Genomic DNA, 14,737 nt, shown 5'->3' on the forward strand with positions numbered 1-14,737 from the left:
TTAATAATAATCGTACAGTAGCATTTGTTCATTATCATGTCAGAAAAAATTATTTAATATGCAAAAGAAACTTCATTAAAACATAGAATTAATTCCTCCATGGCTAAAAAGTATCTAGAGAGTATATTGATGAATTTTTAAGGTGATCCCTGCATGCCCTTGGTACCTAGACAACAGTCTAGACGGCAGAATTAGGGGATGGTCTCGTCATAAAAAGGAATTAAAAGACTAGCCTCCTGTTCTAATAACAAAACTAAGTAATTACTTTTGGTTTTTAAGTGCATTACTTATTCAGAATAGTAATATAATGAATTCATGTTTTTCTTAAGTATGGACTAATGTAAAATCCAAGTGGAAAGAAGTTTGTTCAATATATTTGAGTGAATTTAAACTAAAAACGCTAATAAGTAATATAGGCTTCTCGGTTTATTGTAGATTGTTAATTTCTGTTTAATACTTTAATATAATTGTCTATGGCTTCCAGACAATCAAATTATATTTATTAATCGCAATTGTACTATATAGTATAATATTCAAACAAATTCTAGTGGAAAAATTAAAATTAGAGATGCTGACGCCGTTAAATTAATTAATACCTGCTGTAATATTAAATGATAATAAATAATAAAGTTTATAAATAAATAATAAAACTATAAAGGAATAGGTAAATGTTGTATCAAAATTCTAAAATAAAATGACAGAAAAATTCTAATATACAAATTTAAATACCTGAAAATGAATGTCGTTTTCTTTACATTACGTATAATTTAATAAATATATGAAGATTTTACTAGTTGTAGGTAAATGTTGTAATGTGGTGTCAACATTCTAAAATAAAATTATAATATAAAAATTAAAATACCTGAATATGAATGTCATTTTCTTTACATTATGTATTATTATTATTATTACGTATAATTTAATAAATATATGAAGATTTTTCTAGTTCTACCAACATCGCTATATCTAATGTAATGTTCGATTTATATAGCGCTTATACAATCAAAAGATTGTCCCAAAGCGCTGAGAGAAAAAACAAAAAGATGGGTTTTTAAGAGTGTTTTGAAATATAAGTTTTTTTAGACACTCCCTGTTGACGGCCGAGATTCAACACAATTGTTGTTCAGCATAGAGAGAGCAAACATTAAATCGTGCTTAGTATTCATGCATAATTCATGTATAAGCAATGTCAGCTGCACGTGATGCAAATGGTTGCTCCAAGTTCCGTACTAATGCGCATTGAACATGAAATATTAATAAAATAGTTTCGTTTTTAATTATTGTCTTATTATTATAAAAAAAAAAAAAAATATTTAAATAAAATAGATTTTGTTTGATAATATAACAATAATATTGTTTTTAAACATTGAGTATTGCGTGACTGGTTTATTTCTAATATAAATAGTAGCACCTGTTTAAAAGATGGAGTCCTTTTTTTCTGGGCTCTTTCATGTTGGTGGCTAACTTCCTGGCGGATATGGTAGTAGTCATTCCGTAACCATCTATGACAAGCCCACCAACTGTAGAAATCTGATGAAATCAACTAAAAAATAACATTTTATTTATAGCTCTTATAGGATGAAATAAATGTTTTTTTATTGCGAATTGTTTGTTAACATCTTTTTTACTGTAGTTTTAAAGTTAATTTGTCCACACCCTTAATTTGTGAAAGTAAATTCATCGTTTATTTTGCAACATTTTGGGGCAAATAAATGTTTTTGAAGTTTAATCTTGAATGATTAAATTTTTTTTTTTTTTATTTGTTGTAAATGTCTTTTTTTTAAAGTTTTAAAGTTAATTTGTCCACACCCTTAATTTGTGAAAGTAAATTATCATTTTGGGGCAAGCTAGGATACAATGAATATACGTACAATGCAATTATGACAACAAGTAAATAATGGATCATCCAAAATGACTCATTGTGATTGGTCAAATTACTTTGGGTGCAATTATGTAATTGATATTGATTGATATCATTTCAGACTTTTATAGATTTGTTGTTTTGTAATCTCACCAAATGATCTTGTAATTTAATAATACTAAGAAAATAAACAATGTTTGAATTTCTAAATAAATTTAATGATTGTATTTCGTGTTATGTAAGTGGACAAACAGATATTATTAATAAACTATTGACACGTTACCGTAGCAATAATCAAGAATCAAATTCCAGTGACTGACAGTACATGGAACGCACTTTAACTGGCCGTCAGACTTTTCTATTGTTATTTTTAGCCATTAGTCATTACTAATTGTTTTAATTGATATGTCATTCTAGATATATTTATTATGAGACAGTAGACATTGCTGTGAGAATTGCAGTCTTTATGTCTAAAGTAGTATTATAGTTTTTTTTTATTTTGTGATTCTAAAATCATGTGACATACAGTAGGCTACATACACTTTTTTATATACAAACACAGGCTACAGTCTTAAATATGAACAAAGAAAGCAGATTTTATGGTTGAAATTCGCTGAAAAATAAGAATAGGGCCTAACAGTACAGTTGCTAATGGTATATTATTCTCTAGTAGCTATATTCACCAATTGCACTTAAGAAAGATATTTCCTTTATCAAATATTAATATTTTATTTAAGTCAATACCAATTTGAAGGATTTCCTAAGGTTGTCTAATTTTAGAAATGTGAATATGGCCATTGGATTAGATAAAGTACTATGATTTTGTAATGTTATACTGTAGTCTGAAAACAAATCTGCTTTAAAATAAATAAATTATATCATAAATAACAACATAATTTGTTGACAAAGTAAACAAAATACTAACCTAATTTTTAAAATATTTGCTAAGACCACTTTTCATGGAAGGAAATATGTTGAGAATCGTTTTTTAATCACTTTGTTTGTTTACTTATTCAATATGAACTACATTAATCGGTTATCTAAGAATCTGTTATTCTTTGAAACTATGTTGTAATATGCACATTATGTTGCTTTCCGGTGCAAACAAGACTTGTTTCACTGCCAAACTCATGTTCAACATAGCATTGTCCTTTTCTATTAAAGCCCCATCATATCTGATTGGTCGATCTATAAATGTTATGTCACAAGGCTTCAAAAGGTCAATTTAGATTATTTCTGTGCACATGAATGTTGGATCGATTTAGACTCAACAGACCGATCTGAATAAACAAGTTTTGTCTGACAAAAATAACATTTCGCTTATAAGAAATAGCACTTGAAAAGCAGCGATATTATTTTGGGTTTGACTATCGTCAATAACCATTTTCTTTTATGGTGTGGTGGTGGTGGTACAGTAGGTAATATTTATTTTATGTATATAGTTTATTTATTAATGTATTCTTTCTTTATACTGAATGACACTTTCAGTGCTAAAGCATTGATTTCCAAAGTGGTTCAGTAGAGAAACATTAACAATATAAAAATAATTCAAAAACAATTAACAAAGTAATTTACATTAGTAGTTACCAGCGTAGTCTTATGTTGCCTTTGTTGTTTTTTAAAATATTGTTTGGAACAGTTTGCATGGCGAATAAAGTCAGCTTTGCTGTACACCATGTGTCTCCTCAAGAAAAGTAAAGTTGAGAAGGTCTTGCGGTTTCTCGAGTTAGAGATGGTTGTAGCAGTCGAAACGTATTTTGATTGAATTATTTATTTAAACATAATACAGTTTTACAAATTGTTATAATCATATGATTATATGTTTTACTTATCAAGTTAAAGAATAGAGGTGTCACATGTCCCTTGAATAGGGTGTCGAATAGAAGAGGTTCTACTGTACGCAAAATATAAACACTAACATTAGGCCTACAGACTAGATATATGTTTATAGGGGTGGATTCAAGATTTTTTAAACTGGGGAGTTAACAATAATATATGATATTGTTATTATTACTTTCAAAAAGTAGTTCATAATTCATATTGGCTGTTATTAAGGCGTGAGCATATCCCTCCATTGCTGCCTTTTTAATCCCAATAAAATTATATAACTCGATAGACCATAAAGCTATGAATTGTATGGCTACAGTCTCTGTCTATGTTTGCGTACAGTACACCAGAACACAGCCTTTTTTTATTTGCACTTTGGAAACTAGACATACTTAACCCATTTCAGGCCTTACTCAATGGGAATTAAGCTGCTCTTATCACAGGGATCTAAGAGTTTTATAGTGTAAATATTGGGAGTATTTTAAAGGCATACAGATTATATTGTTATGCAATGTAGTTTTTGCATGAATCAAACAAGGTGTGCAACCATATTCATTTCATTTGGTTGATTTGATTTATTTCAGCATCATTAAAACAATTAAAATGCAATGAATATATCAGGAAACAAAAGGGTCGAACATATGAAATTATGAAATATAATCCATGTAGATATTAAAAATGCAGCTACAACTTCTAAATTAGTATACAAGAACTATTTACTTTCATGATGAACGTTTTGTATATATATTTTATAAGACCAGTTAAGATTGGATAATATGGTTAAATAGAAATTGTAGCTTTGTTTTCTTTTATTTATTATTAGTTTATGTATATCTTTTTTTTTCTTTTTCGTATTTAATGTTATATCTTGGGGTGGGTCAAACTTACAATCTTTCTGACTTTTGACTCTCTCCCCACATGATTATTTCATTGCATTTATTATCCTGTATGTATGTTATTATTGTGGAAATAAAATTGAAATTGAACATCAACAATATAAAAAATATATTATTAAATTCATTTTATCTTCATAGGCGGCGGTTTGGTTGTGCGTTTAACTAGAAACTGACATAAAGCTCTGTCTACACACTATCAAACTTTGTGACAATAAAATGTGATGTGCCCATATGGACATGATGATGTCATAGCACTACCATATTTGGGCATATTGCTACCATATTTGGGCACCTCACACTTATTTGTCACATACACTTATACACTGATAGTGTAGACAGACCTTAAGCCACCCACCCAGGATAGGAAACAAAACTTCCCATAATAGACTCTACCATTATTAAAGTTAATTTATTTTTATAGGCTTTAATAATAGTTGTTTTTTATCAGACCGTATAATTTTACCTTTTATCAATCAAATTAAGACTACTTATTTTGATTATGGTGTACTTACCATAATCATGTGGAAATATTATTTTAATAATGATTGACTACACAACCTAATTTCTAACCTAAATACATAATTTAAAACAAACAAAAATTTATCAGCATCATTTACTATGTACTATTTATTTGACCTTGTGTTCATTCAATCACTTCTGGTAAAATGACAATTGATTTTGTCGGGATCATCCATAGATATAATGGGTTTATTCTTTTATTAATATTATTATTTTGATTTAATTGACCCCAACCTAGTTATGTTGTTAAATCAAACATAAAGCTGTCTATTGTATTTAACAGTCTGTTTTAACAGTTACATAATGAATCAAATGTACTGTATAATTAACATCTATGTCCTAAGGCCCATTCTAAAAATATTATATATAGAATAAGTGTTTCTTTTAGTTATTAACTTACTAAGTTATTTTATTTTAAATATTATTTATTATTTTTATCAGTTGTTGATTTGTACAAAAATGAAGGTAAAATGTTTCCTTATTATTTTCAATTAAATGTTATTAAAATCAATTAAAAACATTTTTTTTAAGAAAAAGTTATTTACCTGAACAAAATTGTAATTCAAAATGTTTTTGGTTAAATTTAACAGTGTATTTTTCTTTTTTCTATGGAATAGAATGGAAGTGAATAACTTGATTAAAACTATAAAATGGCCTATTTAAGTTTGATTTTATTAATCTTCAGTTTCAATTTAACAATATATCTGTAAAATGAAATAAAAAAATCCGTATCTTAATAATGATGTGAATGTTCACATTTCTACCTTATTTCCTTCATGACCTGCCCATGACCCAAGTTTTTATAGATCAAGAAAAATCAATAAATGTACGATCTGTCTAGACACAGCATGATGGGTAATCGCTGAATGCTCCGAGCGTCAATATGATAATTGCCATTTACATTTTGTGTAGACATAATGAGTACAATTTTGCTTGGATAGCATATTTTCAACTTGAAATGTCTTTTCATAATTATTACTTTTCATGGTCTTGTCGTTCTATGACTAAGACTGCCAAGTAATGTTAATTTTAACTATAATGACTTTCTTTCAAGTTTTATATAAATTTATTTTAATTTTTTATTTGATCGAATGTTGAAGAGAAATGTGGCTTTAGGGATATCAGACTACTATGCTAGAGGCGTTTGTTTGTGACATGTCTATGGCATATTATATCATATATATTGTTGGGCCTATCATGTGACAAGCATTTCCTTCTAAAGCTCTATCTACACTATCAAACTAGTTTAACAAAAAAATAGTGTGATGTGCCCAAATATGGTAGTGATATGTCCAAATATGGGGAGTGATATAATAATAATAATATCCTGGATTTATACTGTATAGCGCCTAATGTTGTGAAACCTCTAAGTGCTGAACATTATTACCCCAGTCATTTTTTCCTGAAACACCTATGGAAACATACTCCCATAATGCAAATATGACATCATTGTTTCCATGGGCACATTACATATTTTTGTCACATAAAGTTTGATAGAGCAGACAGAGCTTAATGAGGGTCCCAGTTGTTCTTAACTGAATAAATATGGAATCCTTAAACAAGATACTATTATTGCCTCATCCTTCAAATGGGACGTAAAGCAATTACAACTTTAGAAACTCATTCATTAAAAATTGTTGTTCTGTAGCTAAAAAATAGCAAAAATAAAATTGTAAAATGCTAACACAAATAACTGCCTAAATTTGCATAGAGTGAAAGGCCACTTTAGCTTTTTAGGTTAGCGGGAAGAATTGTAAGTAACCTTGCCCACCCTACACACCCACATCATTAAAAACATATTCTTACAGTCATTTATTCTATTTTACCACATAACATTTAAACCAATAACGTCAGGGTGTCAGTACACTAAGCGAATTTTGTTAAATGATATCGCTAGATGCCTGGAAATTCATGATAAATGGCACTATAGTTTGCCAGAAATGACACTCTCATAGCTCGCTAGCAAACAGCAAAACAGTTGGAGCCTACAATACTTTTTCCACCGGTTCAGACACGCTACTAACAATGAGGATAACACTTTTTACGTTCAATGTGTTTGAACATCAGGTCAGAGAGAAGTCCTAGGCGAAGGTACTTCTGTTACAGTATAAACGCTAATAATTATAATCAATTAATGCAAATATTTATATATTTAGATACTTCGGTGTATTGTTAACTTGTTCGCTGTAGATTAAGGGGGTTCGCTGTGAAAGGGGGTTCGCTGTGAAAGGGGGTTCACCCCAACTATAAAAACCCCCACTGTCTATGGGCCTGAACCTATTAATACATAAACCATTGAACGATCAGTTTTAAAACTGTCCCTTTAACATATTGTTGACTACACCTATAACGCATAATGTTGCTTGTCATAGTGCGACTAAACGTCATGTCCACCATTTCCCTAATGATATTAACATTATGTCTGACTACACACACAATTGAGCAAAGTGCCTACAACCACATTTAGTTCGTCAACTGTACTGTAGATTGTAAGGAGCATTATTATCAAATTATTATGCATTTTACATAATTATAAATATGATCATTGATTTTGTATTAGACAAAACTATATTATTGACCTGCGCTGTTGAGGTAACGAACTGTTTTAATAGTTTGTTAACCCTTATTCTATTTGGATAATCAACATCTGTTACCTCGTCATTATTGCATTATCTCTAAACTGTAGCGTGCAACATTAGTATTGATATCACTACCTTACATGTCCTTTTTTTTTCTTTCAATAATGTTTACAACATTTAATACCATCAGTAAAACATTAGCTGACAGAAAATGATAAGCTCTTGTGAAATAAACAGTATGGTATGTTTTTGTAATGTGTTAATCACCTCAGTTAGGGAGACATTTTATATTCTCGTACTTGCAGCAGTTCTTTTTATTTTTTGTATTAGTAGGTCAGTTGGACAGGCTTATATACACTTACAGAGTAAATGGCCCGTTTTGGCCAGTCAATTTTTCTTTTCACTGAGGTACTGATACCACTATCATGCCTGTAAAATTAGATTTGAGAAAGTAAAAAATGAGGCTGTTAAAAATAACCCTAAAGTGGCTCATGTTGGAGAAAGAAGGATGAAATAATGTTTAAAAACTTATTTTATTTTGACATGAAAATTGTTTTTTTAGGCGACATTGTAAAGGAATAGCTACATATAGATTGTAAAACTCTGCAAAAAGAAATTAAACATTTATTTAGAATCTTACTACTGTTATAGGTAGCCAGACAATCAATATTGTAAATGGTATACAATCAATATTTTGTATAGACACGAGACTGGTCTAGTATTGGTTCAAGATACTACAGTTACTAATAGTATTTCACTAATCGTGTTCTAATTACTATGACCTAATTACGCCATCATTGCACACCAATCTGGGTTAAGCCATTTATTTTCAAAGGCTAATTGTGTAAGTAAAGGCAAATTACTAGGCCAATATAATAATAGACCTTTGTTCGTTTATGTGGCAATGCGTATCATGTTCCACAGTTATAATGCCTGCAAGCAAACATAATCACACTAGATATCTTGAACATTAAAACCCCAGGAAATTACTACTAACCCCTTTGGTATTAATCATTTCCAAAGAGAGCTGTATTACTGTCTTTTATATTATACAATATCTTAAATGCATTAGAACCAATATTAAAGGGAAACTTTTGTGCCCCAGTCCCTTTAATACATAGCCTGGCCTAAGCCAGTACCACTGGCGCAATGGAGTAGCACCACGCGCACTCGATTACGAAGGTAAAATACGTCATACGTTCGCTAGCGTGTCAACATGAATGTTCATATACATGTGGATGAGTACCAGTTGCCTACCACCCATGTGGACGTGGACGTGACGCACGTTTACTCAAATCGTAAAGTTCCTAATAAGGTCCAGCTTTGATTAATATAGGGCACATTCAAATTTAGTACCCACCAAATTTAGCGATAGATTCTTGGCTTTGTTCGGACAGGACAATATCGGCAACAACAAATACAAATTGACGTGAAATGTTACTGCGACATTGTATGCTATATGACGAAACAACACAATGATTTACGCTAGCATATTAACAGTAGTCAGAGTGGGCGGAATCCTGTCTATGTATATCGTGAAGAATATGAAGTCTGTGTTTACACTGGTTGAACATTTTAATAATTACCCAATTCAATGTTAGACATTAAGACTCAATTAAGTAATAATTTTGTTTACTGACGTTATATTAGAATTAAGCATATTGGTTAATAAATTTGATGTTTATTCTGTCTCTATAATAATATTTAAGTATCCATTCTGTAGCCAGGAATTTTACAGGGACATATGAGCCTAGCTTGTTAGGCCTATTATTTACTATCACTTGACATGAAAATAGGGTTTTTAAACATGGTTGCAAAATGTTCAAATTATGATTTTCAACATTTTTTTATCTGGATATTATAAATTCAGTTTTGTAAAAACGTTTAATGAATAATGATTTCTGTTTTCTTATTTATATTGTCAATGTTAAAAATCGTGAGAACAAATTACAACATATGCATATATTTATACAATAAAACAGTTTGACCTACTTTTTTTGACATTATAAATGTTTATTTTCAACTGCTGTTATAAGCTTTGTGAACATATTGAATAATAATAATAATTAAAGCAACATCTCATTGATATTTAACTGGATATATTTTGTGCTTGAGATTTGAAGAGATTTTTATGGTTTATCTCTATATTCACATCAAATCCAATTTTTGTTGTGTAATGAACTACGAACATCACAACTGATATCGCGTATTGCAAATGTTCTTAAGGTTGGCATGATTCCAGTGTCTGTAGAGTACATTCACACTGTGAGTTGGTGGATGTACTACGTAATTACATAATTTCGGGCTAATCCGTCAGCAGAAACTGTCACTATACTTAGTAACATATCACTATTTTAATCTTTCAGATTGTTCAAGGACCTTCTATAATAAAGACATTAATAACATAACTTGGTTTCGCAATGCAAGTTTAGAAGAAGGCCCGCATAAATGTCACTATCGTATTAAAGCTCCAAAACGTCATGTTATATTTGTGAACATTACAGAACTAACTGTTTTTCCGCAAAGTAAGACTGATGATAAACCGTGTGTAGTGAAAGTTGTTCCGAGAGGCCCAGATTCTTTTGGGATTGAATTTAATAGTGAACATTGCTGTAGTCGGACAACTCCATTTCAGCTGGAATCAATAAATAATAAATTAAAACTTATAGTGCAAGACAGTCAAGAATGTTTGATTAGTTCTTTTAATGCAATATTTAGTTTTCATAGGAAAGATGGTAAGTTTTTTTTTCATTTTTGTAATTAAAGCTATATATTGTCTTTGTAAAATGGAATGATCTAATTATGCAAATGATCTAATTATGCAAATGCCTAAATGGATAAACCAACTAGTCAAACCTCTATTAAGGTGACGTACACTCGGGACAAAATAAAGTGTCCCCTATAAAGCTGGCTCCTGAATATGATTAGCCATAGTGTTAAAACATATAATTTCTCCTATTTTGTTGTTTAATATTAAAATTATTAATATTCATTTTTATACTACTAGTGATGTTTTCTGTTTATTAATATTTTGTAGATTCAAAACATATATGTGACATAGATTGCTTATTGCTGCATGGTACAACTTCCAAATCCAATAACAGTATTATGTCAACAACTCCCTCTACAGTTCAAAATAGTGAAACAGATAGTAAAATTTATTCCAATTTAACAGGTAAGGTTACATTATTGTCTCTGTTTTTTTAAAAAATATAATAACATTCAACTGGGTGGAAGAATTTTCCACTGAGTGGGAGAACTTTCAACTGAGTTGAAGAACTTCCAACTGGGTGGAAGAACTTTCCACTGAGTGGAAGAACTTTCAACTGAGTGGAAGAACTTCCATCTGGGTGGAAGAACTTTCAACTGAGTGGAAGAACTTTCATCTAGGTGGAAAGCTTTCAAACTGGGTGGAAGAACTTTCAACTGGGTGGAAGAACTTTCAACTGAGTGGAAGAATTTTCAACTGGGTGGAAGAACTTTCATCTGGGTGGAAAGCTTTCAACTGGGTGGAAGAACTTTCCACTTAGTGGAAGAACTTTCAACTGGGTGGAAGAACTTTAAACTGGGTGGAAGAACTTTGAAATTAGTGGAAGAACTTTCAACTTAGTGGAAGAACTTTCAACTGGGTGTAAGAACTTCAAACTGGGTGGAAGAACTTTCAACTGGGTGGAAGAACTTTCAACTGGGTGGAAGAACTTTCAACTGGGTGGAAGAACTTTCAACTGAGTGGAAGAATTTTCAACTGAGTGGAAGAACTTTCATCTGGGTGGAAAGCTTTCAACTGGGTGGAAGAACTTTCCACTTAGTGGAAGAACTTTCAACTGGGTGTAAGAACTTCAAACTGGGTGGAAGAACTTTAAACTGGGTGGAAGAACTTTGAAATTAGTGGAAGAACTTTCAACTTAGTGGAAGAACTTTCATCTAGGGAAAGAACTTTCAAATGAGTGGAAGAACTTCAAACTGGGTGGAAGTACTTTCATCTAGGTGGACAACTTTCAACTTAGTGGAAGAACTTTCAACTGGGTGGAATGAACTTTCAACTGGGTGGAAGAACTTTCCACTGGGTGAAAGAACTTTCAACTGGGTGGAAGAACTTTTCTCTGGGTGGAAGAACTTTAATAACAGCAGGTGTTGTTTACAGAAATTGTTGACAATTGACCAATGTATGTTACAAAATGAATGTTTTACATTAGATATTAAACTTTAGACAGAAAAAAGTGTTAGTGATTCAGACAGCAGCAGTATTAGTCAGAGTAGCACATGATTGCACAAACACAAAACATTGACAGTGGTTGAGGGTTTAGGGTTAAGACAGTATCACATCAAGCCACGCCTCTCATGGGGCACATAGACCAACCAAAAACCTTGTAATCTTTTCAGTGTCTCTCTGTTGTTACGTAGACATTTATATATAACATTTATTATACAACAATAAGTGTCTACATTTACACGTATATCCGCAGCTGTCACTATATTTGAAAGTAAATTTATTGCTAGTCGAAACATAGTAAGAACCAGAAAGGGAAATGATTTTAATACAATAGGGTAAGTGTATACATAGTTTGTCTCTATTGTCTGTGTATCATAAACTTTGTTCTTGAAGAATATCATAATTAACAGTTTATTTTCCAGTTAATAGAAGTTTTTATGTTCAATATGTTGTAGTTTTCATATATGAGATATAATGGGGTCTTTAGGAAATTTACACTCTGTTTATTTATGTTATATTAAGGAGTGGGCTCAAGTATGCCTACATTATTATACATTATTAACTTGAAATTTCTTGTCCTTGATCAATCCTATACTTAACAAGGCCATATACATGGCTGGCCCAGTCGTGCAATTTTGACATTTGAGCTATAGAGTTTTTTAATTTTTAGTAATTGTTTGCATGCGACTAAAAACTGATCTCCAAGGTTCCGTTTACTGATGCAGGTATAAGCCCATACTCGGGTATAAGCCCACCCCGGCTTTTGACTAATTTTCATGCAAAATGAGGCACTCCCATTAATTCGAAGACAGTAGGTGCCGTATGTATTTGGTAAGTGCGAGTATTAATTTTGTGATGGTCGACCCGTCTGGCGACTTCCATACACCGCATCCACCTCGCTTCCTTTTATCATAACCAAGCTAGGCTATATGTATATATATAGCGATCCTATATTGTTTACACTCCATCGCGGGTGAAGATCACTGCACACACTATGCTCGAATCACAAGTAGCCAAAACGGAGAACCCCTATTTAGTAGCAGCTGCCATAAACAAGCTTATTAAATTTCTTTGGTACATTTCTATCTAACAAACATTGTATACTTGCTTTTCTGCTTGATAATTTCTTGTTCAATTGACATTTAAAATAAGATAGTCTACGACAAATGACATGAACTAAAAGTTTAATTTTCCGGCACTCTTCACCTCGTGTATAGGCAACGTCGCAACACATTGTGAGGGCACAAGTGTGGTGGTTTTTAGAGGAGGGATGATGTCCATGATTGAATACACAGTACATGTGCTGTTTTTGACAATCTGCATTTTTGGATCCCCTAAAATTCAAAAATACCTTTTTTAAGGTTAGAAGATGAGATCTAAACTTAAAGTTAGGCTTATAATTTCATGTGATTCTATCCCAGACAATATGGTAATTCCATAGCATGTATTGTTTATGCTTGTATTGAAGTAGTTTCTTACTTAGTGATGTGTAATGTTTTAGAAGGAAACGGAAAGCCATGAAAGCCTTCAATGTATATCATAGAATCTGTTGAAATATTTTAATATATTTAATATATTCCTTTATTGAAGGTTACTGAAATCGTTGATTCTCCCAGGGCAGATTTGAAACTTTATCGATACTAACTTTAATATTCTTTTAAGCCCAATTATGGCTTGGGGAGGTCACAATGATAAATAAAATGTATTTTGTCCGAGTTTATGTGTAATGGGATATTGACACCATCAACGGAATATACAGTAAATGACGTAAAGATAGATAGACTTCTCAAGTCTCCCGATAATCCTGAAAGGTTCCTGAGAAGCAATTTTTTCCCAATCATCATTTATGCCGATGCCTGAGATTGTTTATGATCCTAGCCTCTATAGCTTGGTGAATTTAACGCCCTCTCTTGTTTGGCTATGCTTTCATAAATTCTCCTTTTCTTTTCACTTTTCCATTTTGGGAAGTCTGTAGATAGGAGATTTTGCCATCTTCCATGTTGGTATACAAATTTCAAGAAAAGTATCTGTGGAATAAAGAGAAGAAATTTATGGTTGCAAAGTATCACCCAAAAGAAAGTAGACGAGGTTGGAAGATTATTAACAGAAAGCCATACAAAAAAACCTTAGATATTGAAAGTTTATATTACAAATTTGACCTTAAATACATTTTTATGTATTTTTAACCTTCTGTATGTGAAGTGTCTGTAACAATACTTGTGGTTACCTTCACTTCCTTATTCATGATATTTTACTTTATATGTTACTTTTGAAACTTAAAAAAATAAATAAAACAGGATCGATTGGTTATTTAAAAAAGACTGATTTGTGTTAGTGATGTAAATAAATTCCAGTCAAAAACCGGTACTACCCCCATAGAGGGTGCTATAGAACAATTTAAACTAAACAAAGATGTTCGTCGAAGGTGAATAGTTGATATTAAAAAAATAATTTGTTTAAAATAAAATACTTTTATTTTATGCTAACTCAATTAACTGAAAAAAGCTAGTTTTTCTCAAATTTTTGGTTGGTTTGGCTTTGGCAACAATTTTATTTATTATTATCTTTTTTTTTCCTAATCCAAGAAGATAAAAAAAGCTATTAAGTAAGAAAAATTATCTGCGAGACCAAATTGTTTGAAAATGTAATATAATATTAGGAAGACTATTAGGAAATATTAAATTATCATCAAACTTATTTTTAGATTTTGATTACATGCTAATCCAACAATTCAATTTTCTTGTGAATTTTCCAAGATTTCATTCAATTTTCTTCCTGGCTAAAGACTCTAAAGGGAATTGGTCAATAAAATACTGGTAGACTGAAAGTGTGACCTATCAAA

At 31.1% G+C, this 14,737-nt stretch overlaps 2 protein-coding genes across 2 annotated transcripts in view; both read left to right on the top strand.

Annotated features, from left to right (window-relative positions):
- LOC144850692 (chromosome transmission fidelity protein 8 homolog) overlaps positions 1–14,737 on the top strand; it is a 119,149-nt gene that overhangs the window by 50,947 nt on the left and 53,465 nt on the right. The gene's annotated exons all lie outside the window — the stretch shown is intronic.
- LOC144849591 (uncharacterized) overlaps positions 1–14,737 on the top strand; it is a 48,952-nt gene that overhangs the window by 15,626 nt on the left and 18,589 nt on the right. The window contains exons 3-4 of the mRNA XM_078706550.1: positions 10,049–10,417; positions 10,720–10,857. Coding sequence (XP_078562676.1) covers positions 10,049–10,417; positions 10,720–10,857 — 507 coding nt within the window. The remainder of the gene's footprint in view (positions 1–10,048; positions 10,418–10,719; positions 10,858–14,737) is intronic.

This window comes from Antedon bifida, chromosome 8, assembly GCF_963402885.1.
Source record: "Antedon bifida chromosome 8, ecAntBifi1.1, whole genome shotgun sequence".
Classification (NCBI taxonomy): domain Eukaryota; kingdom Metazoa; phylum Echinodermata; class Crinoidea; order Comatulida; family Antedonidae; genus Antedon; species Antedon bifida.